The 24,510-nt window shown below is 37.7% G+C and overlaps 1 protein-coding gene and 1 long non-coding RNA gene across 2 annotated transcripts in view; one reads left to right on the top strand and one right to left on the bottom strand.

Moving 5' to 3' along the window:
• The first annotated feature begins 1,447 nt into the window (after positions 1-1,447).
• LOC113433363 (uncharacterized) lies at positions 1,448-8,554 on the top strand. The gene is made up of 2 exons (XR_003373647.2): positions 1,448-1,702; positions 2,224-8,554. It is a non-coding gene; the product is annotated as an uncharacterized LOC113433363 (long non-coding RNA).
• Positions 8,056-24,510, bottom strand: part of POLR1B (RNA polymerase I subunit B) — a 31,437-nt gene continuing 14,982 nt past the window's right edge. The window contains exons 7-15 of the mRNA XM_087931666.1: positions 23,344-23,515; positions 21,608-21,779; positions 19,322-19,603; positions 16,841-16,974; positions 16,357-16,527; positions 14,807-14,963; positions 12,940-13,136; positions 11,694-11,941; positions 8,056-9,957 (exon numbers count right to left, since the gene is read on the bottom strand). Of these exons, the coding sequence (XP_087787792.1) occupies positions 9,078-9,957; positions 11,694-11,941; positions 12,940-13,136; positions 14,807-14,963; positions 16,357-16,527; positions 16,841-16,974; positions 19,322-19,603; positions 21,608-21,779; positions 23,344-23,515 (2,413 nt within the window). The 3' untranslated portion in view covers positions 8,056-9,077. The remainder of the gene's footprint in view (positions 9,958-11,693; positions 11,942-12,939; positions 13,137-14,806; positions 14,964-16,356; positions 16,528-16,840; positions 16,975-19,321; positions 19,604-21,607; positions 21,780-23,343; positions 23,516-24,510) is intronic.

Raw genomic sequence — 24,510 nt, 5'->3', positions numbered from 1 at the left:
GTATATATACTGACTGTTAATGTATCATCAACTCATTTTTTTTTATTCTGTGACCACACAGATGGATTTTGTCCATGACATTTTGCCCCTAACCCAGTCTTCCTACTGTGCATTTGTCATCACTGTAATTGAGTCCATCCAGTTGGCTGCTAGTCGTCTTCTTTCTTTCCTCCTTTCTTAGCATTAGAGTCTTTTCTATAGAGCTAGATATCTGCATAATATATCCAAAGTAGGATAATTTGAGCCTGGCCATTTGTGCCTCAAGTGAGAACTTGGGGTTGCTTTATTCAGTGATCTATTGGTTTGTTTTCTTGGTTGTCCACATATTCTCAGGAATCTTCTCCAACACCAAAATTCAAAAGCACCAATATTTTTCAGTCAATATCTTCTTCAATGTCCACAGTATATACTTACACAACACACCTACAGTTTTTTTTTAAAGCAAAGTGTAATTAGCATCTCTCACAGGTTTTAGAACATGTTAACATCTGTTGGGAGTAATAGGGAAGACAACTGGAACAGGTTTTGTAACTCTTTAAAACAACAAACTTTCTTGAATCAGACTCATTGTCTTTAGTTTCAAGGAACTGTCTTGAAATAGGCAATATGTGGACTTCATTGGGGAGAGTAATAAATACAGGGAATGCTAAAAAGTGACCAGATTTTTTAATGGTAATTTCTTAGGTAATTCTATTTAATTCTCCTGTGTCACTATTGTCAAGGCACTTAATAATGTAATCTGTGGTCCATTCACATATTAATATTTGAAATGCTACAATATTCTTGGTGGTTTTTGCAAACAACTAACTCAGCCAAAAGTAAAGCCAAGTCAGCTCTGCTACTTGTGACTTCGTGAATTATTTATTCATTTTATATAGCTGTCCACTCCATATTCATGACTCTGGGATGCTTCCAATTAAAACATAAACAGTACAAATATATATAAAGCAAACATACAAATAACCCAAAATGAACATATCTATGTACTGTAGTTTGGAGATAACTGATTCGAGCTGTAAAAAAAATCAGAAGCATCTTGGCAAATGTAAAAGTAATTTGTCACTGCTGCCTTCTGGGATTTTTTTAAAGCCTGAAACTTTGATCATGTTTCTTGCTTTCTCATCCAAGTTCTAAGAAGGACCCATCCCACTTGCCTTTTCACACCAGACTACCTCTCTGGAAATTCATATGAACTGTAAATTAGGGTTAAACTCCGCGTTTTTCAAACTTGACAACTTTTAAAATGTGTGGACTTCAACTCCCAATGCTGACTGGGGAATTCTGGGAATTGAAGTCCATACTTCTTAGAATTGCCAAGTTTGGAAGACACTGCGTTAAACTTATGAATAAATATCAGACCTGGGCTGTCAAAAATCCGCCCCCCCCCCCCAATATCTTTCAAAAGTTGGCCTAATATACTTCGATTTCTGCCAGTGCCAAAGGCCTTCAGAGGAAAGAAAGCCTTATTTCTCGTTAACGAAAGAGGCCCAGAACCGAATAGCGCCCAGTTGCAAGTTGTGATATTTCCCCGCTAATAAAACGATCTTGGTATGGCCTGTCCTCATTCTCCCTCTTGGCTGCCTTAATTGCAACTTCCGGGAAGGATTCCGTAAAGCGGGCGGGATTTCGCTTTTTTTTTTTTGGGGGAAGAGTTTGGCACTGAAGGTCTTTTTTTCTCCCGGAGCCTCTCTTTCTGGAATGGGTAAGGCGGAAGGGGCGCGTTGCTTTTGAACAGACTGGCCGGGAAAAATCTGACCGATGCGGGGTTCTGTAGGGCAACAGGAAGGTTTCTCTGGCTCTTCGAAGTTCCCGGGCTTTTAGGAAGCGATGGGGGGGGGGGGGGGGGCTGCTTTGCAGTAATCACGCTATTCACGACACGGGGAACGGGGGGGGAGCGATCCCTGAAGGAAATGGTATCCGGCATGTTCAGCCTGAAAGTCCGCGGAGCTGTCGCTTTTTCGAAGCACCAAACCAAAGCGATCACAAAGCGGGTGGCACATCGAGTCCTCGGCCCCGTTCCTCACGAATGACGGGAAAATCCGCCCAGGATGACTAAATGCACTCAAATGAAGGAGTGATTTGCGCCAGAGCCCCGGGACTACTTGGGAAGAAGCCTTTTCGCGGGAGGCTGGCTGTTCATTCTCAGGGTTGAGGGTGGTGGTGGGGGTCAAAGGTGCGGCCAAAGGCAAAGCTGGCAAAAATCCCATTTCTCCCCGTGTTTAGGGACGCGCCTGAGGTTTCCACTAAGAACCGGGTGATCAGTGTTGTGGATTAGCCTTCCGAAGAAATGGAATCTGCTATAGCGGAGACCGCAAGTGGGTTTCCCAGGGCAGGAAGTGACAGCAAGGAAGAGGGGCAGAACAGCCCTGCCGACCCACCTCCTGCTCCAGATACCTCTGTGTCATTTTCAGAAATGCTTCACCTGATCCAGACTGGACAGGACATCCCTGGACTCCAGAAGTTAAATATCTCTGCCACGAATGGGAGTCCAACACCATCACAGATGACTCAGAAACCCAAGCCTTGGGAGACAAAAGCTTGACCAAGTGGTGGAGTTGGAAACTTGAATGAGAGATTTAGCACTCTATTGGATATTAAATAAATATCTTGGCCTTTCAGTTCTAAAATGATTGAGGGTACTGTTAAAAATAACAGTTTGTTTCAGTGAAAGCCAATATCCAAAGATGATTTCTGTGTTGTTATATATTCATACCTGCATGTGTGTCTTTCACATTCTTTTGCTAGATATAGGTGAGGCAAGGAACTTAAAAGTTTCTACTCTTAACTGGGCTCAAATTTCTCACTTATCATAAGGTGGTTTGTTTAGTTTTGGCTTAATGTGGTGTGTGAAGTAAAATGAATCACATATTTCACAGACCGTGGCTTATGAAAATAATTGAAATACATAGAATTAAACATAACTGTAAATATTTGGGTTTTAGTTTGGTCTCAAAATACAAGATCTTGATAGCAAAAATAGAGAATGTGTGACCTGCCAGATGGAGCCCAACATTCCCACCATTTTGAGCATATTTGACTGAGTACAGCAGCCAGTAGATTTCCTTCACTAGCTAAGTTCATAGGGGAGACGAATGCTATAAACATAAAGTCTCAAGATTCTGAGATTGTAGTGTGCATATATGCGTATGTGTTTAATTTAAAAAAAACTGTAATAAACATGAAAAGAAAAGCAGTAAAAAAGTGCAAAGAAATAAATAGAGAAAAAAAGACAAAAGTTATATAGAACAACTTCTGGTCTTCTTAACAATAATTACAAGTACGTTTATATTTTACTCTATGGTTGTAACATAAATTCTTTCTTTCCATAGTTTATTCTTTCTAAACCCTTAAATCACAAGTTCATTTTTTTCTTTCTTTCAGCAAAAAGTCCACAGCAGGTTTTCAGTATTAATAAATGTAGATATTGTCTTTCCATTAATTAAGCAAGTCAAGTTTGCTATCTCAGCTAATTTTGTCATCTTCAGCAATTATTCCTCTTGTGGGTATTTCAAAGTTCATTTTTGGGCATATAATAATAATAAAAATCATAGTAATAATAATCTTGCTTAGTTTTTTGAAGTTGCCAGTCAGTCAGTTACGAGTTGTTGCTTGCCTGGTTTCAAATGACATGATGAAATCAAAAAGATTTTTCATTGTGTCCCAAAGGTGCTTTTCCAAGAAGCAACTGGACTTTCTGGTTTGTTTGTTTTTTGGAAGACATTTCACTTCTCATCTAAGAAGCTTCTTCAGCTCTGAGAAAAAACAAAAGAAAAACCAGAAAGTCCAGTTGCCTCTTGAAAAAGTGCCTTTGGGACAACCATGACCTGGATGACTGAGAATCTCCATAGACATTTTTCATTGTGGTTTGTTAATCCACAATTTATTAAAGGAGTGTCGGGAGAATATCTTTAAAGGAGAAAATGAAGATATAAGTATGTGGAAACATCACAATCAAGCTTCTTTATAGATAGTTAACCTTTCCCAATGGGGTATCTTCCCGATGTAGTGGGTTATAGCTCCCCAATTCACTTGATAGCACCAACTTGGAGGATGGGATTTACCTGTTCGCCAAACCATAAAATTAGCTACCAGTTTACCCTAACCGGGACAAATCAGTAGCAGCCCACCCATTTTGATGTGAACATTTTGTTCCAGTACTCATTATTTGTTTGTACTCAACACACAAGCTACAACTTGTCACTATTAGCTGCCTTGTGACTCATTACATTATTCCTTATGGGAAAAAATTGTTTGGTACTCATTGTTTTTGGTACTCATTGCACCTTCTGAAAGCAATTAATGTGTACCAAGGTACCACTGTACTTACAACTTATTTTTTTCCAAATACTTGTCTACACAGCTTTTTTTAAAAAAGTGTCATCTTAAATTGAAAATTAGCAAGGAGTGCTGAAGAATTAAAGAAAACCCTAATGTCTAGCTGCTAACATCTTTTAAGCCACAAAGTCAGCCTCTGCTTGTTGCAAGCAAACATGCACCTGAATAGTTGTGCTCTGCAGTTTAACCAAAAGTCATGTGTCACAACTTCTGGAAGTGCACCTGCTGTTGATGCTGTATTACTAAGTGGCTACATGTAAAATGCTGATTGTTGGCAAGGCAGTTTTTTATTTCCCTAAAACTATTTTCCCCTCTGTTGATGCCTATTATCATTCAGAGAAGCTACTGATGAGATGTAAAGTTGGTCCTCTTTATAAAGCATAGTTAGTTGTACTAAATCATGATTTGTCTGAATATGGTATAGCGAGTAACCTGTAACTGGACAGATTTGCAGAAAATGCTCAGCAGCAAATCATAGTTTATAAACTATCTGGCTTTTAAATGTGATGCACTAAGCTATCTGGCTTTGGATTAGTGTGCTACAGGAACCCGTCCTAAATTTTGCCATGTCTACTTTATTGCTCTATTATAGGAAAACCAAAATACACATTTTGTGATTAGGGGATAAAAACACAGTACCTATTGGAACAGCAGTTTCTTCAATAATTCATACTACGAAGCCCATGTTGCATAAGACATTTTGGAAAACAAACGATACTGTTCCTAAGCAGAGTTTGAATAATATTGGGTGAAATAACATCTTGAATTGTAAGACTGGTGAAAGGTTAGGACAGAATCATAGTAATGGCCACATGCCTCCTCAATAGCAATTAAACATCTTCTCTTCCTGTACTTAGAGCACTCAACCTTGGCAACTTTAAGATACGTGGACTTCAACTCCCAGAATGCTAGCTGGGAATCCTGGGAATTGAAGTCTATATATATCTTCAAGTTGCTAAAATTGAGAAACAGAGTCCTGTTCCTTAATGACTGCATGGACATGCCCATATAATTTTCTTGCAATGGGATGGAAGTGGTTGCTATGGTGTTCAGTCTTTTAGGTGTTTTTTTTAATCTCAGTCTAAATTAACAGCCGTGCAGTTTCCTGGTGATCCCTGTGAGGTCCAAAGCCACTTAAGCCTTTTCAAAATCAGTCAAGGTTGACTAATCCGATCTTCTGCTGCGATTATTTATCCAAATAGAATTTTGCCATTATTAGTGACATGCAGTTTCTGTTCTCCATATATTGTTTACAGCAAAATACTGTGATTTTTTAAAAAAGATATGCACTGGTGGTATTGATGTAATTTCTGGGTAAGGTGCTCTTAAGTTTCCTGTTCTAAGTAATATAATGTCTCTGTTCAAATGTCACAGTAATGAAAGCTTATTTATTAAATATTTATTATTAAATATTAAAGAGGCTTCAGAGGTTGAAGATTGTTCATTAACCTGGTTGTTTATAAAGAAAAAAGCAAGACAATGATTGCTGGTTTTCCTGCTCAAACGTGATTTAGATTCTTAACTAGTTTTGAGAAGTAGAAATGTTCCTGTGGTTAGATGAGAATAGAAAAAGCTTCCTTGGCTTAAACTGAATCAGCACAAGGTTGCATTCAATGAATTTTTGATACATGTACCAATTGTTATTTCTCTCTATACTGTTCTTCATCTACTTTGTTCCAGAAGCAGAAGATGGGCAGCAATGTAGGACTTAAAGATCTCTTCAACTTACTGCCTTTCTCCTAGTTGAGAATAAAAATCGATTAGCAAAATGGAGTGTGTGAATTTGGGTGTCATTAATAGAATGGAATTCTTCTTTGGCCAAGTGTGATTGAACACATAAGGAATTTGTCTTTGGTGCATATGCTCTCAATGTACATAAAAGAAAAAAATTACATTTGTCAAGAATCATAAGATACAGCACTTAATGATAGTCATAGGTTACTAATTAGCAATCAAATCATACTAAGAAACAAAACAATATAAATTGTAAAGATACAAGTAACACGGTTATAGTCAGAAGTGGGAAAAGATAGGTACTAATAAGGATGAGAGGAATAACAGTAATACAGTCTTAGTAAATAAGTTGACAGCATTGTGGGAATTAGTTGTTTAACAGAGTGATGGCATTCAGGAAAAAAACTCCTTGTGTCTAGTTGTTCTGGTGTGCAGTGTCGTTTTGAGGGTAGAAGTTGAAATAACTAATGTCCAGGATGTGAGGGGTGTATAGATATTTTCACAGCCCTCTTTTTGACTAATGCAATATACAGGTCCTCAATGGAAGGCATGAATAAGTAAAAGGTTCTTTGGGGCTGTCAGCCTTGAATTAATTATGAGCTTATTAGTGACATTAGTGATTGCACAATGTCAATAATAATGACAAAATGCTGTTTGGATAAATAATCCCGACAGAAGGTAGGATTAGTCAACCTTGACAGATTTTGAAAAAGCTTAAGTGAAACAGATACAACAATTGCAGGAACGCTACTTTATTGTGATAAGTTATAACAACAGAATATTGAATGCTTGTCTGCCCCACCTTATACAGGACAAAATCAAGGCAGGGCTATTGTTTTGTCACATGCTTTGCACTTTGCCCAAACTGAGTTACTGTTTCACTACTTTTTGGGTTAATTTCTTCCAAGATGATCTCTACATTCCTTTACCAAAGCCAGTCTAGGCACAATCATTGCCCAGGCTGCTTTACCCACAAGAGTTTTTGTCTTTCTGTTATCTCCATGTTTTACTATATTTTGAAGTATGCTATTTGTACATTAAGGAGGAATATCTTTAGATATAAGATTGCATCAATCTTCACTCTTTTGATAATCTGTGCGTTTACGTGCACTGTGCAAAAGGTCATTAAAAAAAGATCACAATGGGTAAAAGTCTATTTGCATCATCCTTTCCTTAAGGATGAAAGCTGCAGCCATTCTAAAGTTACTAAACACTTCTGATCAGGATAGAAATTAGGATAAGAAGCTGTGAAGTTAAGACTGGAGTCCCATAATTGAAACTGTTGCCTTGGCTATAGATGAAAGGACTAATGTCCAAATGTAGGTGGTGGAATAGAGACTAGACACTAGACCTTGAATTTCTGTTTTTATTCTGCTTTCTTCTCCTTTCTTCTGCTCACTAATCTAGTCCATTTTACATTGGTTCAGATGCCAAACAGATATTACTGAAGCAATAAAATATTCTATTTCTGACTTTCTAGAAATCTGAAAAATAATTCCATTTTAATAACAAACCTTTTCTTTACAATAACAAGAGTTGGAAGGGACCTTAGAGGTCTTCTAGTCCAACCCCTGCTTAGCCAGGAAACCCTACACCATTTTAGACAAATGGTTGTCCAATCTCTTCTTAAAAACTTCCAGTGTTGGAGCATTCACAACTTCTGGAGGCAAGTTGTTCCACTGATTAATTGTTCTAACTGTCAGGAAATTTCTCCTTAGTTCTAGGTTGCTTCTCTCCTTGATTATTTTCCAGTCACTGGGGAACAAAAATTAATTGCCAATCATACATCTTTTTAATATTTTGATTAAAAGGATCCTTCTACCTTCTAGCTTTCTGCATATGCCAGGCTCAAACACCCTAGATGAAATGGAACGAACCGTGATGATCTCCAATAAATATAATTGAAGTTATTTTTTTTCTGATCAAAAGCCTAAGCAGTACTTTAAATAATTAACCTAGAATGAAATCCATTAAAATCAGTACCCATTTGATTTGAAGTTTTATTTTAAAAAGCTCAGTCTCACTCCCACAGAGAACACAGATTTTTTTTCCTGCAATTTATGATCAAAATAGGCAACATTTCAGCAATGTTCTAAAAAAAGTCAACAAGTGCATTAATACCGTAAAGAAAAATCATTTGAATACAAATTACAATTTTCTTTCTGTTCTGAACAATGTTAGATAAATGGGAAAAGTAAAACAAGAACTACTCCATTCCTAAGCCACTTTCAAATCATGACATCTTGCCAGATGCAGGATATAGATTATGAAAGACACATATGCAGATCATGACTGACAGTCAAGGCTGAATGTCAAACAGATAAAAATAACTCAAGCAGACAGTGCAGCCACCTCCCTTCAAAATGGAAAGAGAAAATATTACAGAAACTTTCTGGGTATTTATTAAATACAAATCAGTCAGAACTCTTTTAATCTTTAATTCAAGGTAGTAGTTCCAAAAAAGAAAAGAAAAAAAAATGAACAAGCCATCATGTTGCTCTTTCTCCTTTCCTTATAATAATAGCCACATCAAGGAAAGTGCTATAAAGGCACTTTGACATCACTTCTCAGTGCTCACTATTAGGCTGCGATTAAAAGACTGTTCTGCTTAAACAATGTAGACAACGATTAAATACTGAAACATGATAGGGGCATCTCAGCATCTACTTGTTTTCTATGGAAAAAGCTTCTGAATGTCATTTCCTATGTTTCCAGCCAAATGTAAACCCCAAAGAGTAAAAGAAAAATTATTGGACTTTCTGGGACCAAGGAGTATTGTGTTGAATTAAATTAGCATTCAATCTTTTTAGAAAGACTCAAGACTTGTGCTATTAAGCTTATTAAATAATTCCAAACACCTCTAGGGTGGTTTTTTAATGTAGAAAATATGCTGAGTGTCCCTTTCCTTATAAATATATATCAGTCTGATCTTACAGTACCACACAAATGAATAAGTCCTTTTATAACAACTTCTATAGAATTAGAAAAGGACAGCTCAGTTGTCATAATTACTGTACATCAAGTTTCACTTTGACATTAATAGCAGCCAATTCTGCCACAAAGCAGCGGAAGACATAAGGGACAGCAATTGTTTCAATGGTGCTACTTTGGTCACAAGAGGCACAAACGTATTGCCGGGGACGAGTGGTGGACCAGGCTGGTGGAGCTTTCAGGAGAGGTGAGAGGAGACTACCACAGTCAACACAAACGTGGGCCACTGAACGATCTGAGCAATTGAAGAGGCGATCGTGCAGCAAAAAGGACGTGCCATGAGCCAACAGAGCATCCCGCTCCATCTCTCCAAAGCGGATGCCGCCCTGAACGTTCCTTCCTCCAATGGGCTGGTTGGTGACTTTATCGCGGGCCCCTGTAGTCCTCACCTGAAATTTGTCAGAGACCATGTGCCTCAGGCGCTGATAGTACACAAGACCAATAAAAATGTCTGCTTCTAGCTCTACTCCAGAAACCCCACTGTACATCCTCTCCGTCCCATAGTAATTATAGCCGGCAGCCTTCAGCAGCTTGCCAAAGTATTCCACAGCGGAATTCTCTTCAGAAAACGTAAATGGGGTTGCATCATGACAGAATCCATGAAGTGAGGCAGATTTTCCTGCCATGCTCTCAATCAGCATGCCAATGGTCATTCTGGATGGAAAACCATGAGGATTGAAGAGGATATCCGGCACCATTCCACTTTCGGTAAAGGGCATGTCTTCAGCTGGCCACAATCGGCTCAAGATGCCTTTCTGCCCATGACGGCTGGCAAATTTGTCTCCAATTGTTGGATTCCGGGGGACTCTGAAAGTGATGCATACACACTTGAATCTTCCAGTTCCAGTATCATTGCTGCACACCTTGATGTTATCTACAATATAAGTTTCCTTATTCCTGGAAACAAAGGAGGAAAGAGTTTAATTATTACCAGAAGAGCTCCTGAAGGGAATTTCCAACATACTTTGGGGGGAAATAAGTACTTGCATAGAGACCACACAGGAGAAGATAACCATGCAAATGCTATACATACAAAGAAATGCCAATTCTCTCAATATAATAGCATTCTGAATCTTAATTGTAATTGGGTTGTTCTGCATACAGAAGGAAGTGTTTGTAGAAAAGGAACATTATTTATGCCCATAAAGTCTGTAGTTTAATATTAGAGTATGCATTTTGGAAGTCAAAAAGTTATGGGTCCAATTGTTTGACTTTCAATTCAAAAGATTCATATCTCTTGAAAGTGCCTTCACCTATGACTCTACAAAGCTTCTGTCATCTGCTAACACAGATCAGACTGAGACAGCTGGACACACAATCTAACATTGTGGATAACAGTTGACAATACAATTTCCAAAAAAATCATCTGGACTTTGATGTGCAGGCACCAGGAAATATGCCATGAATTTAAAAATGCTCCCACCTAATTTTTCTCCCTTTTCATTACAGTTACAGTGGCATGATCATATCCAAGAGATTAACGGTCAAATATGCTGCCAACTACATAACAGCTTCCTGTTTCTTACCTCAGACTCAGGCAATTCTTAATCAGACCTAGTCATGTTTTGCCCACAAACAGTGTTTTTACATGCATAAAATTAAAACACTGAAAGTACTTTTAACAAGCTGCTGAGGACTTTTAAAGTTGGTTGAGGTACTACATTCAATACAGATTTACAAAGTGATAGTGAAAACAGAAAAAAAACTCCCTCCAAGTCATAAACAACTGTTTTCATGTGGTGGACATGAGTTTTACTATATATAATTACTTGTGACACACAGAAAGAAGAAAAATATTGTTTTCCTTTCTCCCCTTATAAATATAAAAGTTGGGATCACCAAATAAAATTGAAAAGTAGATTCTAGGGAATTGGACAAAATATTATTTTTGAACATAGACTACAAAGCTAATATGTGGATTTCCTTGATGCTTGCTGGAGAATAGCAATTTAGATATCCACAAATGGGGATTAAATTAATTCACTAATTTTATTATTTGCTACTGGCATTCACAGCTACACACCACCACCACATCCAGAGGCAATACACCACTAAAATAACCTGGTGGGGAAGAAGAGAAGGGCCCTTTTCCTATCAAGAGTCTTCCATTCATTTTCTTTTGCTTCAATAGTAAAAATATCCGCATGATCTGAAAGGAAGCAAGTCAACAAAGGTCTTGCAACCATGAGAAGTTAGTGAGAGGAGAGGGAGGGAAAAAAAAATGCTTGTAGAAAATGAGAACCCGACTTTCCTAAGTTTGCTTACTCAACATCATTGGAAAAATCAGTGACAACTTGCACATTCCAGAGGAAACAGTTTCATAACTCTCACATTTTCTTCTATAGACAATATTTTTGAGTTGGTTAGATAGGCAAGCTACCTGTTAGGGATCAATGGCTATTAACTTTGATAGTAATGTGACTGCCTCTGAACGTCATCTGCTTGGAGACAAGCAAACTATCTTGTACAGTTGATGGAGCACTATAAGACTCTGGATTGTGCCAAGGATCTGTTCGAACAGGGCCATACTTGTGTTATTATGCTATGGTACCCAAACAATTGAGAGAACTGCAAAAAGCACTTTCCAGTTTTCTATTGTAAACAACGTTGATACATCAACAACCAGCACTTACTTATGGTAGGTCACAAAGCTTTCCCCTGTGTTGAGATTCACATAGCTATAGTAAGGATCTCCATATTGAAGTATAGCTCCAATATGGGGCAGGCCATCAGGGTCCAAACTCTGCACAGGTTTATCATGCCCAATCCCAAACACTAGATTGTCTTCTCCTTGTTTTACTTTTTCTCCAAGATCAATACGTTCTGTCTTGTAGATGCTGCCATGTGCAAATCCCCTCTCCCAAGATGACTTGCTCAGGATCTAAGGAGATACAAGTTCACACTGAGTAAAAGAGTCAATGCCTTTATTAATGTAAATGACCCTGTTTCCCACATTATGGAAATACAATAATAGTTACTTTCAGATTTCCCCACTTTCTATAAAACCTAACCCACTTCCAGATGTGTTGGGTACTACTTACAGCAGGGGAAGGGTGCAGTGGCACTACACACCAAAGGGGTGCTACTTTGGAGCTACTGGTGTTTGGGGAAGAGCTGCTTGGATTTCACAGTGCCTGAAATTTCTATCCCACCCTCAAAAGATATCCCAAGCAACAGGCCTGACTCGAATGGGGATAGGCAGAACTTCATTGTTTTAGATTAAGCTTAAACAAAAAGTTAACATTAACATTCCCAAGCAAAATATAAATCGTCGTTTTTGAATTTTAAAATCACCTCTTAACCTCTGGTATGTTATAGTGAATGTAGATGATCTTTTTTTAAGCAATGATGCTCATGTATGCAACTCCTTTTAAGAAAATTCTTGTTAGATGCTTTCTAAAAAGAATGACTTTTTGTTCCCACTAGATGAGGTAGAAATATTTTCACCACAGAGATTAAGACCATTACAGGTAGTCCTCAGTTTAGGATCACAATTGAGTGCAACATTTTTGTTACTAAGTGGGATATTTGTTAAGTGAGTTTTGTCCCATTTTACAACCTTTTGCCAATTGTTAAATGAATCACCACAGTTGTTAAGTTAATAACATGGTTGTGAAGTAAATCTGGCTTCCCCATTAATTTTTGCTTGTCAGAAGGTTACTAACGGTGATCACATGACTCCAGGACACTAAAACCATCATAAATATGAGTCAGTTGTCTGAATTTTGACCATGTGACCATGGGGATGCTGTTGTAAGTTGAGGACTACCTGTATTTGGAAAATCAAGTTTATCATATTTCATGTGATTTTCACAAGTACAGAAAGAAAAATACCCTGAAAATTTCCTTCTATTCATATCCATTTTACTATGGCCTTACCATTGCATCTTCCATATCGTAACCACTATAGGAGATCACAGCAACAACGGCATTTGTTCCAATGGGATAAGAGTCCATATTGTAATAATCATATATGGATGGCCGAACTAATGGGCTTTGAGGAGTCTGAAGCCGGTATAGTTTGTCATCAGATCGATACGGGAAGGTGAGAAGTGGAAAACCCATTGTCTGCTTACCTGGGAGACACAAGTGGGGATAGAAGACGGAAGGAGAGGGGAAAAAAAACCCCAGAATTTTTTTCCAACCTACAGTTGGAAAAGGTATTCAAGATATATATTGCAACTTTCATTAAGGAAATGGCCATAAACTGGTGGCAAAAGTCATGTTTTCACACTTAAAATGATAACAGTCTACCATTAATAGGCAATTGGCTATGGAATAAGATTCCCTCTGTTTCAGACCACAGACTTTTTGCTAATCAGAAGAGACAGGAATAAAGGTACAAATATTCTGCCCTGGTAGAAAGTCCTTTCCTTTCCTTTCCATCTTCCCTTCCCTTCCTTTCCTTTTCCTCCTTCCTCTTTCCTTTCATGTTTAAGAACTATTCTGTTCAGTGAGCAATCCAAATTTCACAGCTCAGGTTTCTTCCTTCTCGGCCACTGAACATTTAATCCCTTCTTCTGCTTTCTAATAATATACTCAATGTATCTTCAGTGTTACATCTCCAATATGTAAAAATAAAATTGGCATGGATTAATCTTCTTGTCTGCTTCATACTAACCCTGCAGGTAGCACATGAGAGAAGCTCTACAAACATGTCTACAACATTGCCAGGCTGGCCAATCATAATGTCTGGATCCCATTTTCTAGTCTAGTGAAAATGTTTCTAATTTTAAGGAGATTAAATAACAAATCTAGTACACATACAGGAGGTACACACATCCAAACTGGTCCAAATTCTTATTTCCAGAGTGGCAGAGCCAGAACAACCACTACAACAACAAAAGGACAAGTATCTGCAATCAGACATAAGAGAAAAGCCCCTTGCTGATCCTTGTTTTTCTAAAAAAAATAGGTATGGAATCCAAGGATAGAAGAGATTCTCTATCTCAACTCTTTTGTTTTCCCCCTCAGTGAAAAAAATGGCTTCTCTGTTTCCCTTAAAGAATATATGTTAACCCCCCCCCCCCCCAAAGCATGTCTCAAGTTTCTAGTTATAATGTGAGTCCTAACCTAAGAATCCTCTCAGTCTGCAAATCCTGAGGTGCTCTGTGGTTTATCAAGGAGCTCAGGAAGATAAAGTAGAAAGCCTCTGCAATAGAGGCAAAATGAATGTGGCATTTTCGAGGACACAAGGTCAGCAGAGTCTCTACTGCATAAAATACTCCTATTTATAGTAATTAATGTCACTTTTTTCTAAGATTCTCTATTCTGTTCATGCTGCCAATAGTCTATCTCTTCCCCTCATTTTTTAATGCTCAGCACGTTCCAGGTTTTTCTTGGATATTCCTAATTTGTATTCTATTCCTTTTTAAAATACTATAGTTGTGCAAAATGGAAGTCCTTGGAAATCTTGTTGGTAACTCCTGCACAGGTGTAGTCATTTCTTGTCAGGAAATAACTAGTCAGGCAAAGGGGAGGCCTCTAGTGTGGATTTAGTTTTGAGTCCTTGTGCAACCACAATAGGTCCAGCTGGGACACCCACTCACCCCTTTAAATTCCATAGAACTTTATCTATCTGTTCCCAGGCTAAGGCTGGAAGTCTGGAATAGGCAGAATATAACAAATTGGTGAGCTTGAACCTTTCATCTGTAGGTCTGGTTGTTTCTGCCTGCTTGATTACAAAGATGCATACTATGAAAATAATTGAATTATTTAGTATAATTAGAAAACAGTAAAGACTTACCCATCTGACACTGGTACATGTTTCTTGGACTTTGATTGTGATCAGAGAAAGGAATGAAACATGCCACCACGCTTAGCATGCTATAGGGAAAAAGCTCCTGATGAGTGGTCAACCCAGGTTGAATTTCATCCTTGGACACGGCAATGTTCATGAATACCTAAGGAAAACCCGGTTTCCATGACTTTCAAAAGCTATCAAATCCACTGAACTGCTCCCAGTTATTATTACAAGAATAATCATTCTGAAAAACTAATCCATTAAAGCAGGGGTCCCCAAACTTGGCAACTTTAAGACTTGTGTCTTAAATTTGCCAAGCTTGGAGACTTCTGCATTAAAAGCTTTAGCAGCCCACTTCAGAAAAATTCGATCTTAATATGCAATATCCAGAAGGCCATTGTTTTCAATGCTCTTGATATTAGAGTTTATCATAATGTTCATGATAAACCTCATATTTTTCTTCCTAAAAATACATCTACCCAAGTTAAAATATCTGATATTTAGACTGACAAAATTATAAAAGGCAGCAACCAAAATGAATGGTCTTAGATATGCAGCCAATTGGACAAAATTCAAAGGTCTTATTAATGATCTTTGTTATCGACTGCAATTCTGTAAGATAAACTGTAAGATAAACACCGGGCACTGCTCAATATTATACATACTGACCCAACTCCCCAGGGGTTCAAATGACTGTACTTTTTCAACCTGAATGAATAATTGAGGAGGGAAGGGGACACAAGCAAAACATGCTTTATTCTTGAGCTAGTGATATTTGGAAACATAGAAATCCAAAACGGAGCACAATGGTCTGTTACTTATCATTTAAGATGGACACTTGTTAATCTTAAGAAAAAGGGTTCAGCTCCATCAGGGGTCTCCAACCTTGGCAACTTTAAGACTTGTGGACTTCAACTCCCAGAGTTCCTCAGCCAGCAAAGCTGGCTGAGGAACTCTGGGAGTTGAAGTCCACAAGTCTTAAAGTTGCCAAGGTTGGAGACCCTGAGCTACATAACTAAGCTATTGCTGATCACATGTATCAATGGTCAGAAACACATTTCCAGGATCTCTCAACACTCCCAAATAGCAGTCTTACCCCCATCCACCCCCAAAATAAATATTAAAACAAAAAAAAAACAAAAAAACACCTCACAATATCACCAAAATGTTCAACAAAATTTGCATGCTTTCAGAGACAAAATACAAAAGCCTGCAACATTGATGGGGGGAAAATGCAAGATTTGAAACTGTCAAGATCTTGTAAGATTTGGTAGTCTTACACAATTTTGCCCACTTTTAATTTCATTTCATTTTGGTGCCCTCTATCAAGTCCAGAGAGGCGGGCAAGGTCACGAAACAAGAACCCAACTGGATTTCTGGAAAAGAATGTAGGAGAATTCTGAAAGTGTACCCAAGACATTCTCTAACACAACTTATACCTAGTATAATTCTGGCAGATCTATTCTGCATCTCTTTCTCACCCCCCACTGCTGAAATACAATAAATTAATTTTTGATTAGCTGATATTTTATTATAAATATTAGAAGTATTACCTGTTCCATTGTGCCAATCCATTCTTCTTTTCCCAAAGCCAAGTTTTGTACAGGACGCATCATCCTACAAGGGGTAGTGAAAATAAAAAGTCCTGGGTAGAGACTGGGTTTCCCTGTCATCGGAATGAGCACCACTTCTGTCCAACCTGGAATCTTCTTTTCTTGCATTGCCTGTTAACAGTTATCAAGTCTCAAAATGATTTATTTTTATATATTTTATATACAACAGAAAGGAGAAATAAGTTAGCATTTAAAGTAATTCACAGGTAGTAACAATAAGCCTTGTAAGATTTAAAGAGAATTAAAAGGAAGAAAGGAGAGACAAGTGACTTCATCAAGAGCTATGACTTTTGAAGGAAGTAGAAACCCACCTGGAAAATCATCTAATTCTGAATGACAATCATGGGTGCCATCACCCAATCAATACAATTTTCCAAGAGAGTGGAACTGAGATATACACTGTAGTCAAGCAAGGAAGACTCACCTTGAAGCGCCTGAAAGTCTCCACAAGATCAGGAGCCTGATCCTTTTCTATCCAGCCCACCAGAGCTCCATCTAATGTAACTGGATAACATTCAGCATAAGGTTGGCTTGGTACACCATCAACTGGGGTGACACCTATGGAAACATTTTGTGGCAATGCTTATCATGTTATGAACAACTGTACAGAAACTTCCCAGAAAGTTAGGGGAGTCCAATTTAACACCTTCTCACTGGTATTCTGGAACTGCTATTCCTAAAATTCCCCAGCATGGCCATTAGGTAAAAGACACAGATGGGATTTGCTTTGATCAAGGAATCCTTATTATGGATGGAAGTATATGGAAGACAATGGTAGAATTTCTTCTTAATGTAAAAAATTAGAAAATCTAAAAACCAATTAAAGCCAAAAAAATGTTGCATTTGGACCTAATATATTCAAAGCCCCAATTTAACCACAAACTAAGCAAATTGATGAAAAAATCTCATTATCTACTTCATCTCCTCCTCTGGAGAATTAATGTGTTTATTTCATAGATAAGGTTCATAAAAATGAACTATCTTAAATTATGATACTTATGCCAGTTCATCCATTTTACAGACTGGCTGCTATAGTCCACTTATTTAATTTCAAGGCTTTCTGAGATTCATCTGATAGCCAGATTATAATATGTAGAACATCTTGAGACCAAATCTTTAAAAAAAAACCTTCTTTTTTGATATTCTTCTCTCAAGTGAAAAACATTATTACATCACTATTTTAACTTAAATAATAATAGACAGTTAACTCCTTGAAGGGTCTTTTCTATAACATTACTGTACTTCTAATGCTATTTCTTAAAAACACATTTTCCTCAGTATTCAGCCAAAAAGCTTCCAGAAAGCCTTATAAATATAAATAGTGAGGCAAGATCTGTCCCCAGGTTTACTATCTAAAAAGCATAATAAATATCATAAAAGGAAAAATGAGGACTCACAAAACTACCAGTTTTTAAAAGATAAATTACATAAATTATTAATAACATACGTAGATATTAACATCTTTGTTAGAAGGGATAGAGAAAAAATTGATAAAATAGAAATGAATCACTGGATTGCTATAAGTTTAAGGTTCTGTTGTGATAACAAATAGTCAAATATTTGAAATTAAAAGAAGGTATAAATACCACCAGTTTGAAGTTTAGATGAATGTATGAAAAATCCCTTAGTCTACCTAGTTCTGTGTGGCTGCCCTTTTAGGGCAGGAAGATTTTTTAAAAATAGGGATGGATGAATGTATTTTCGTTCTCAGTAAGTTCTTTCTCATTCCAGTTTCCTTTTGTCTTGTTTCCCCATGCTTTTAGTTTTTTTTAAATATGCACAATGATTGGTGAGCATTTCTTTAACTATACCTTTTGTCTATACTCTCTCTCTAAATGTATATTGTTTGGGAATATTGTTGTGCAACACAAAGTATGTCAAGTGCAAATTGTGCACATTTTTGTATAACGTAACTTAAATCACATGCTGCATTATTACATTGTTGAAAAGTGTCCAGTTTGGTGCAATTCCATTCCATTTTCAGGAATATGAATTATGAAAGTTCACATAAAACATTTATGAGATTGATTTCTTTCCCACCTTTATTTTCAGGCAGAGATAATCTGCTTCTAAATACAGGTAATCCTTGTCTTCAAACAGCACTGAATAAGAGACTTATGACTGATCCTCACACTTATAAACGTTGCAGGGTGTTCACATGATCAACATTCAGGTGCTTGGCAACTGGCATGTAGTTACATTGCTTGCAGCATCCCAGGGTCAGGTGACTGTCCTCTGCAACCTTCACAGCCAGTTTCTGACAAAGGCAATGTGGGAAGCCAGATTTGCTTAACAACCATGGCAAAAGTGATAATAAAGACAGGTGTAACTCACTTTCCAACTGCCTTGCTTAGCAACAGAAATTCTGGTATCAAATGTGATCGTAAATTGAGGACTACCAGTAGCCTTCTGCAAATCCTTCTGAATAATTGCTGAGGAATGTGTACAAGTGCATGAGATACATTTTTCTTTGAATTATTACTGGAGTTATGCCAGATTCACATGACTACTTGGGTTGCTCCTGGCTTACCTATTCATGATCTACAACGGGGTTCTTCAAAATTGACAGCTTTAAGACTTGCAGACTTCAACTGCCAGAATTCCTCCTCATCATGTTAGCTTAGGAATCCTGGGAGTTGAAGTCCACAAGTCTTAAACTTGCCAAGTCTGAAGACCCTTGATTTACAGGATGGTTCTATAATACTGTTAAGATGCAGCTGTACTTTATGAAGAAAGATTGATTGCTGGAGTATTGCTGTTGATCGGAGGATTTGGATACAAGACCACTGCTTTATAAACGGTTGTAAACATGCAGAAGTTATACTTCTGAAAAAGTGATCCTCCTAATACAAGACTGGTTTACCATAAAAGCATTTTCTGACCATTCCAAATGATTAACACTCACCTAAAGAGCAAAGCAACGGTAGCAGAGATACAGTGTTGAAAGTCTGGGTTACGATTTCACAGGCGGCCGTCATATGGTTCATCAAGCCACAAGGCTCGCCGTCTGGTGTGTGGACAGGACAGAGGAAGCCCCAGGACTCTGGCAACAGCTTGCGCACTGTTGTGGTTCTCATCTTCAGAAAAGCAGCTCCTCTGTGCACGCAACGGAAGTGGGAGAGGTAGCGGAAGAAGTTCAGCTTGTCTGCTATCACACACAGACCTGATGCTTGCAGCATGCCCAAACCTTGGAAAGTCGTAAGGGGGAGGGGGTGGGAGGAAAATAATAGAAATCTGATCTTCTCCAATTCTGTACTTAGACCAATTGTTTGTGAACAGCAGCAGTTTAATGCTTTTATTATGAACAGGGTTTGCCAACACTCAGCTCTAGTTACATTTGTATTTCTCAGGGAGACACATAGCAAGTGTTAGAACTTCATATTTTAGACAAGGAATATCAGTACACTTGGGATTCAAGAGATCAGAAAAGAGGAAGAAGTCTTGCAGGCATTGCATGGATTCCCTAATCTCCTTTTTAGGTGCAGTTTTTTTTTTACTCTGTGTTGCTGACTGGTTGCAGTAATGTAATTCTGGAAGAGGCTTAGCTGAGAAGAGCTGACCCTAGAGCAAAAATAGTCACACACAGAAAACAAGCACTTTTGATTACAATAAACAAAACTCAAATATGTAAGTTTGTTATATGGGTTTTAGTCTGTATACTCCACTCTAAGAAAATTTAAGATTCAACATTAAAATCACCAAAATTTGGGAACAAAATGTTATTTTTTAATCAAATTTTTACATTGCCCATATCACTTTCTAAATAATACTGGGTGGTTTAAAAGTAAAATACTCTAGAATCCACATACAAATCCATATAAAAATAGACAAAGTTAAAGAATTGTGGTATATCATGCACATACAGCAGATCTGAATGATTTTCTTATTCCTATTTTGAATTGTCTGAACTGTTTCCAGATGTTTTTAGAGTGAGAAAAGCTAGGCAATGTGGAAATGTCACCACAAACATCTAGCCACCTACAGTGCTTTGGAATGAGGCAAGAGAACAAAATCATGTTAAACAAACTGTGAATTTGGCTTTATACCATGCTGGGAAGAGCCGGGCACAATAAGGAGTACACTACCTCTGTGCCATTAAGATTCAGTGGTACATAGGAAGAAGCTGACTATTTTGCTTGTGATCTGCCCAAAAATGCCCAGAGAGAACTAGCTAAAAGATTCACATATACCCAAAGAATGTGTGTATTTCATACATAAAGCCAAAATTGCTTTCTTTAAGAAGCTGTAACTTTTTTGGTAGTGCATGGTAGCCATGTATCTTCTTAACTGAAACAAGTAGTTTTCCTGGGATTATACAGCAACTTTGTGGTTTCTAAGAGTAAACACCTACTTAATGGCATATAATCAATCAATAAAAATGGCATATAATCAATCAATACAAAACCAGGAAAATATGCTCTTTTAAGAAGACAGAAGTAAATGTGGAATGTGTGCAACGCTCCCTAGTACACTATGGGGTAAGATCCAGCAATGTGTCTACTGAGCTGGAAACGTTTTGGCAATTTTGTAATTTGCAGCACTGATTCAAATGGCCAAGTAAAGTTAAAGATTCAGTATAACTCTTTTATGAACTATGACTGCAATCTTTGCTACTAAGCTGGAACAGGGATAACCCATCACAGCATACATTAAAAAAAAAAGCCATTATTTTTTGAAAATGCTTTTTCATACAACTTTGGACTAGACCAGAGTTGACATCTAATTGTATTCAATTATTTTAAGACCCTTTAGGAATATAGTGTTGTACCAATTTCATTAGAACAGGGGTAAGGAAACTTGGCTCTTTTATCACTTATGGACTTCAACTCCCAGAATTCCTGAGTGAGCCATAAAAGTTTCCCCATCCCTGGCCTACTGGTTTTTCAGTTGTGGGGGAAATCAATTTTTGACTTGAATGGGATTGTTTAATATACAAATGTAGGACATATGTAAATAATCTGCTGCAAAACTTTAGAACATATCTCCTACATTTGTATATTAAACAGTCCCATTCAAGTCAAAAATTGATTTCCCCCACAACTGAAAAACCAGTAGGCCAGGGATGGGGAACCTTTTATGGCTCACTCAGGAATTCTGGGATTTGAAGTCCATAAGTGATAAAAGCGCCAAGTTTCCCTACCCCTGCATTAGAAAAAAGGCAGATGCATAATTAGATTGTAGACAATCCTACCTGACTTTGAGCGCAGGTTACCAGTTGCCAGGAGATATTCAAGCATCCGGGTGAGATCTATTCCCATGCCAAGAATCTTTATCATGTTTTCTGAAGTAATTGTTACATTTGACCTCTGAGCTTTCTTATCTAATGCTAGTTTAACTGAGTGTAGCCAAGTTTCCATCTTCTCCTGAAAGACAGGATGAAAATAAATAGAGGTAAGGTAAATTAAGAAAACACTGAATAGTCTATTAGTAGTAACTTAGTCACTACATTTTAAATGGAGGGGCAACACATATTTTGACTGAACCCGAATATGCATTTGTAAGATTCTGAAACTCAACTTTCTTGGATGCTCAACTTCCTCAGGTGATGCCCCTTTCGTCATTAGCTTGTAACAAATTATTCCATGACTCAATGCTATAGAGACCAGGGCTGTCAAACTTGCTGCCCGCAGGCCAGATGCATCATGCACTGGCCATGTCCATGCCTGGTTTAGGGAAGAGGGGGGAAAGTCATGATACTTCATGTGATGCCGCCGTGACGATGTGAGTTTGACACCCCTGCTATAGACAAAACATCAGTGGGGTTTGCAGCAAGCAAGAATTGAGTTGCAGCAATGTAATACAAAGCCACAGATTCATCACACCTCTTGATTAGGGCACCTTATATAAAAAAATTCAGCTTCAAGTCCAGAAACAATGTGTATGTTACAGCTTCTAGACTTGATCCCAGCAATATTAAGGGAAATGGAGAAAATGACATATGTGAACACATATAGTTCCCCAGGGTTTTAAAGAAATGCGGTGCCCATTTGAAACAAAACCACCGGAATATGAGGAACTCTCCTGCTGTTTCATAAATCAGGAGTATCTATACTGGTGAAAAAAAATCCTTGAATCATCCAATACAAATGCCATTCCTGCAGCACTGCAATCAATCAGTGTTTCTTGCTTCTATGTTTCGCCTTTTTGTGAATTCAGATTGTGGAAGTCCAGTAATATGGACTTTCATTGGTAAAAATGGAGACTACGCAGAAGGAGAGCCACCCAAAATTAGCACAAACATAGACTGACAGATGAAGAATCTATGAAAATAGGCAAAGGACCAGGCTCCCTCTCTGTTCTGTTATCAAATTTCCTGGCATAACAGGCCACTATTTTTTACTGAAAACTGATCCAATTTGTAAGAGTTTTATCCAAGGAAACTAAGCGCGTTCATATTTTATTAAGCCTAGGTAAAGACTGAAGGTACAACATTGGAATCAGAAAAGGGGTATTTCCGTGTGTCTCATGAGACTCTCAGCACAACAGATATTGGATAATTATTACATGGAAGACAATGGTTGGACTCATACATCAGAGGAAACCATAAACCAGGAGCACCAACCTGCAGCTTCCCAGCATTCCATTTGTAGACCAAGATTATACCATCAAAATGACAAGATCCCCACCACACTTCCATTCCAAACTTTATACCACTCAAAATTTGATAATCAAGAGGTTCAGAAGTTTCAGCCTTGTCCCTGAGACTGTCACCTTACCAGATGGTGTGCAATTCTTCAAGAGACCAAAAGACTAATTCCTGACCTATTATAAATTATGGTTTACAAATGAAAAATGTAGTTCAGGCATGGTAATCCTAAAATCAAATGAATCACATTATCCCAGCAGTGGAAGTCTCTCTGTGCAGTGTGAGCATAACCATGTTTGGAGGGAAAAGAAGGGGAGAAGGGACAAATTTAAAAGCATTACCTTTAAAAACATGAGGTAAAGTTGTCCTGAGGTGAGCACTTCTTGGTTCATTAAACTGTCAGGATTGTCCTCCATGCAACCCTCTTTGGATAAAGTAAAAAGCTTTCGTGTCATGAGACAAAGCAAGTAGAATTTCTCAGCTTTTGTTTTCAAATGTATGCAGATGCACTGCCTATAGGAACAATTAATAAGAGCAAATCACCCTCTGAATTTCTTTATCTTCTCAATCCAGCAGCTGTCTACTCTGTTAGACAATCTGGATTAAGAAAAAAACTACATACCCTAAAATAATTTCTTTTTTATTGAAATAAATTCAGTATATTAATGCAGAAAAAAGTAACCAACATCCTTCAGAAGATTTTGACTAAAAATACCACATTGCTTTCCTTCAGGTCACATGGGCTAAGGCTCATGAGATTTGAAGACCTAAATGTCTCAAAGGTATTACATTTAGTACAGATTTGATTGATGTAATGGGGCAACTGTTTCTATCTCAAATGCATTAGGTTTTAATGTGGAATAAAATTACTAAAGGGAACTGGGATTACCAATTAGAAGGCAGAATTTCAAATGTAATAGCAAAGTTTCCTTCGAGAGTAACTCAATTGCTGGAGACTTCAAGATTTTTTTTTTTTTTGGCAATGAAACGTAAATAATTTGCTGCCTTCTTCTGGATTTTCTTTTATTGTCCTGTTTAACCTATAGCCTCAATATTCCCTGGAGGTTCATCCATCTAATTCAATCATCAAGACAAGGCAAGTGCTGCCTTCTGTTGAAAACTGTAATCCGCCCAGAATAGTCAGAAAGCCAAGATGCACAATGTCTTTCTCAGTGATATTACATATTTATGGAATCTATCATTATACCAAGAGCTATGAATTCTTTGTCATTAGACAAGGCCATAAGACTTATTATACAGGATAAATATATATGTGCTTGTAGCAGTGGTATGTTGATATGTGGCTCTGCCTATGTTTTAGGACTACTTAAAAGCATAAGGATCAGTAAGAGAATTTCCAAACAAATTTATTCCATAATTCTATCAAGAACAGGTATTCTTGACCACAATTGGGATCAGAATATCAGTTGCTGGAGCAAAGTGATTATTGTGCGAGATATCACCTGAATGCAAACTCAACTACTTTGTTCAACAACTGCAATCCTGGC

Source organism: Pseudonaja textilis, chromosome 1 (assembly GCF_049901715.1).
Source record: "Pseudonaja textilis isolate UNSWEBS1 chromosome 1, rPseTex1.2, whole genome shotgun sequence".
In the NCBI taxonomy this organism is placed as follows: Eukaryota; Metazoa; Chordata; class Lepidosauria; order Squamata; family Elapidae; genus Pseudonaja; species Pseudonaja textilis.
Note: the sequence above shows the minus strand (reverse complement) of the source record. Positions and strands in the feature narration are given on the sequence as shown.